Source organism: Nicotiana sylvestris, chromosome 7 (assembly GCF_000393655.2).
Source record: "Nicotiana sylvestris chromosome 7, ASM39365v2, whole genome shotgun sequence".
Taxonomy (NCBI): domain Eukaryota; kingdom Viridiplantae; phylum Streptophyta; class Magnoliopsida; order Solanales; family Solanaceae; genus Nicotiana; species Nicotiana sylvestris.
In genome coordinates, this window is record NC_091063.1 from 166887663 (window position 1) to 166892196 (window position 4534).

Genomic DNA, 4534 nt, shown 5'->3' on the forward strand with positions numbered 1-4534 from the left:
TTCTTCGTAAGTTAGCATTACAACTAATATTCCTCCATTATCTGCATCTTCTACCAAGTAAGACTGTCGAATTGAGCTTCTTTTTCGACGTGGCAAATATTTCCCATAAAATTCCCAGATAGGTGTCTCTACAGCTGAGTTTTCCTTGATATTTAGTATTCCCAAATTTCCTTTATCACCAAATATCCAAACAATATTATTTTTGAAAAACACCGGATTATGGCACCCAGATAACATGAATGATCCTTGCTTATTTCCATCTTCATTATAAAAGTCATGATACGTCCAACTACTCTCTCCAACTTTGATGATGTATATCGCTGGCGGAGAGCCAAAATTTTCAAAACCAATGACAAAACAATCCGATGATGAGGAGTCCGGGGAACACGAAAATGTCCAAGACGGGAAATGATTCTCCACATCCTCTAGTAGATCAGGGAGTTCAATTATGTTATTACTAATGGGATTGAAAAAGAACATGCCACGATTGCCATGACTCACGAGCAACCAATTAGCGTTTGCACTACGAATTTGGGCACCCTTTAATTTTGGGATATCCATCTTGTGAGTTATGACATTGTACACCGGATGAAAGGACTCTATAATGCCAGTTTCTTTATTTAAGGTCATCAAACAAGGCGACGATGGGGAATCATGTATCGGAGGTGGGAGTGGAGACGATAGGGATTCGAATCGCCATCTTTTACAAACAGCAAGAAAAGCAAAATAATCACCAGCAATGAGACGTGATGATATTAATCTGAGTATGTCTGTTGGAACATAATCAGACCACAATTCATCATAATCTGCACCCTCCATTGAATGGTGTGAAAAAAATTACGAATTGGACTTCAAAGCTTAAATTTGACAAAGAACTAATTGGCAAAGGACTCCTTACCTTATTAAGGAATCCTTTTCTTATTTAAATAGAAAAGCAATGAGTATTTTACTTCTTTAAAAGTTTTGGTACAAACCCTGTCAAACGTATAACTGGTTTTATTATTTATGAGATCAGAGGAAATCCTAATTAGTTATTAGAAAGGAAAAAAAATTTACCCTTTCCGTACGTCCAAGTAGTAACTTCTAATTCCTTTTCCTTATTGTATTTGGAATCCATTACTTATTCTATTTAAGCTCATGAAACACACACCTTATTCTTATTAGTGTTTAGAACGAGGTTGCCCCAAAAAACATAACGACGTTGCAATGTAAGTTTTTTAGTGCTTTCCTTGGCTTCTTTTTACCTTCCTTTTTGTTGCTATTTCAATTTATTCTCAAGATGCTGAATTAAGTATTTTGCTTTACAACTTGTTTTGATAGTTGTTATTTATTGTGTTGTATCATATTGTTATTTTAAATAGAATGTTTGTTTTGATTTGTACTTAAATATTATTGTATCGTATCGTTGAATCCATCGTTATGTAACGACGAAAGTACCACTTTATAGAATGACAGATTTAGTGTAGGGGCATTGTTACCTTGCTTTTTTCTCTCACATTATATTTTCTTATTTAAATAATCATATTTTATCCTTTACCATACTTTTTTATATAGTAATTCTAGTCCGTATCATGTTTTTTCTTAATAATATTACAAATTTATTGTTATACGTAACATTATAAAACGACAACAAACGATACAATATATCCAAACATTATATTTATTAAACAATACAATACAATACAATAGTATAATATGATACATTATGAAACGACATGTAATAACAATCCAACCAAGTTGTTTGATAGTTTTCTTTAACTTCCTAGAAACTCTTTAAGCAAAATTCATCTAAAGTTTTGATTTCAATAAACTAAAACCACTTGTATCTTTTATTTTGAAAGAAATCGGTTCTAGAAATTAAATCTGTGTTTACCCTTTCGTCCTTTTTTTTTCCTCTTCTTGAAATAGAGAAATATTCCACCTAAGTGACTATTAGCATGTACAATAAAGCCAGTTGAGTTTGTTAAAGTTTGTAACAATTAAGTTCCTTGCTAATATTTTGTGATTGGCTTAGAACATTCAGTATTATTATCTTTCTTTTGCATAGAAAGAAAAAAAAGAAAGATGAGGTTGGAAGAATACAAAAACGGAGAGTCAAAATATAGTCTACCTCCTGATTTTGCACAACCACACCCTTGGCTTGTTATTTGTCATGGAAATAACATGCAAAAGCAAACATTTTTTAGCATATCAGAGGATCGGTATTATGTGTACACTATACCTGAGCTTCAAAATAAAAGAATTTGTGCTTATGCGGATGAGTGGCTGGTGTTACTAGATTTTGAATCTCGTGATTGTTGCCTTTGGAATCCTACTTCAGAAGACAAAATTCAGCTCCCACCCGTCCCTAAATACGACGATCTGGAATGTCTCTTATCCGCACCACCCTATGATCCTGAATGTCGCGTTGTTTTTCTAATTGATGACACTGACACAGATGTTGAGATACCTGATGACATGAATGTGAAGCAGCCCACACTATACTTCTGCAAACCGGGTTATAATCAAGAATTTCATAGACAAGATTTGGAACCAATTGCTGGAGATAACAATTTATATCTCTGGACAAGTTTCAAGAAAAAAATCTACGGATTAACATGCCAAAGATCAATTCTAGTGCTTTTGGATCTAGATATAGACTCGGGAATGGTAACAGTTACACCAATAGTTAACCAGCCTGTTTATGATTATAGCCAATTCTTAGACATGCTATGCTCTCGCGGATACCTCATTCAATCCTCATGTGACGTTGATGATATGTTGCTATATGTTCGCCAGTTATATTGTGGTAGGTTCATGCGGGAGGAGGTATACGGATTTCTTATATTTCGGTTTGATTTTGTTCAAAAAGCGTGGGTAAAGATGAAAAATATTGGCGAAACTGCAATTTTTCTATGTAATAACTGGGGGAGGACTTGCTCCACAAGAGGCACTAATCTTAACAGAAATTCCATCTACTTCACGGAGCATGAAGGTCGTTGTCTTTACGTTTTCAATCTTGAAACACAAAGTATATCGGTATCCCTCCCTTGTCCAAATGTTAGCAAGAAAAACTCGTGGTTTTACTGGTTAAATATTGCTTCATCCAAATAATTTGTTTGATTTTAAGGTTCTTGTCTTTATTGTTGAGGATATATAGTTTTCTTATAATAACATATTTTGCGTCCTATTCCAACTGTTGAAATATTCTTTGTGGTTTTGTTCGTTATTTTTGTATTCTTAGTTACTGTAAATCAGCTTGTAAACATCTTTCCTACTTTTCTTCTTAGAGGAAGAACTAAAGAATTCCTTTTACAAAAAAAACATATTATATTTTAAAATATCCTGACATAATATTGTAAAAGTATCTAGAATTGTTTAAACAAGTTTACAATTACTAAAATTCAAAGAATGTATTTTATGGAAATTTACAAGTAAAACTCCAAAGTTGCATAAATAATTAGTTGAATGTATGTTGTAGATTTAAAAGGAAAAACAAAAACTTCACTTCACAATACGCCTCCAAACCCCCGTTTCAGCTTGAAATAATTCTCTCTAAAGTTTAAGTTCTAATCCCAAATCCTTATCGCCAAATGTCAACTTGAATATATTGCTTAAGTTTTTGCAAGTTATGGCAAAAACAGGTAACAAAAAAGTCAAAAGCATATAATGCATTTAGTTTCATAATAACGTTAATTAGTAATATAATTGAAGTACAAACTACAAATTAAATCATATTCGGTTAAACTTGGCTTTGTAAGAGACAAGTATGGTTGAAGTAAAGCACGGCAATTAAGAGCCTAATTAATACCATGTGCAAATATAGTTTGCTTAATTACCATTCGTAGCTACAATTCAACTGTTATCAGCTTGTATTCAGACGTGTAACGAATACAACCTGTATCATTCGTAGAAGCTCTCGTTGAGAGTCGAATCAAGATCTTCGCTTAGTAAACGGGTGCTCTAACCAATTGAGCTACGAGAGCTTGTTGCTCTCTTGTTTCAATTTAAAATAATTGATCTCATGTGAATTCGCTAAACAATTCAAATATAGCTACAAATGATAATTTAAAAAAAAATATATCTATGAATGATAAGTACAGTGCAAGTGTTGTGTAAATTTTCATTTAATGAACTATGAGTATAGTTCAAGGTAATTAATCGAAATTTTGACGTATTAATGCAAGACTCATTCTGAAAAAATTCACCTGCGAATCGCAGACGATATGGGGTGTTTTCAAATAAAACTACTCCTATTTCTCAAGTTTCGTTCAATATTAATATAGGTACGAATTGAAGAATTATTCCATCCACTTCAATTTATATAAACATATTTGACTGAGTATAGATTTTTAAGAATCGAAAGGTTTTTGAAACATAGGGTCTTGAACATGCCTGTCATGACGATATTATATGGTTATAAGACGTCTGAAACTCATGGTCTTACACAATTATATCATTTGTGTGGTTACGAAAACTTCTATTAAAGGTAATATTAAAAGCCTAAATTAATTAAAAGCGGTGTAGTGAGAGCAATTAAAGAATTCTTCACTAT

The 4534-nt window shown here is 32.6% G+C and overlaps 1 protein-coding gene across 1 annotated transcript in view; it reads right to left on the bottom strand.

The window, feature by feature from the left end:
* LOC138874088 (F-box protein At1g49360-like) overlaps positions 1-819 on the bottom strand; it is a 1935-nt gene extending 1116 nt beyond the window's left edge. Inside the window, exon 1 of the mRNA XM_070152592.1 lies at positions 22-819. Within this exon, the coding sequence (XP_070008693.1) occupies positions 22-819 (798 nt within the window). The remainder of the gene's footprint in view (positions 1-21) is intronic.
* Between the last annotated feature and the right edge of the window lie 3715 nt (positions 820-4534).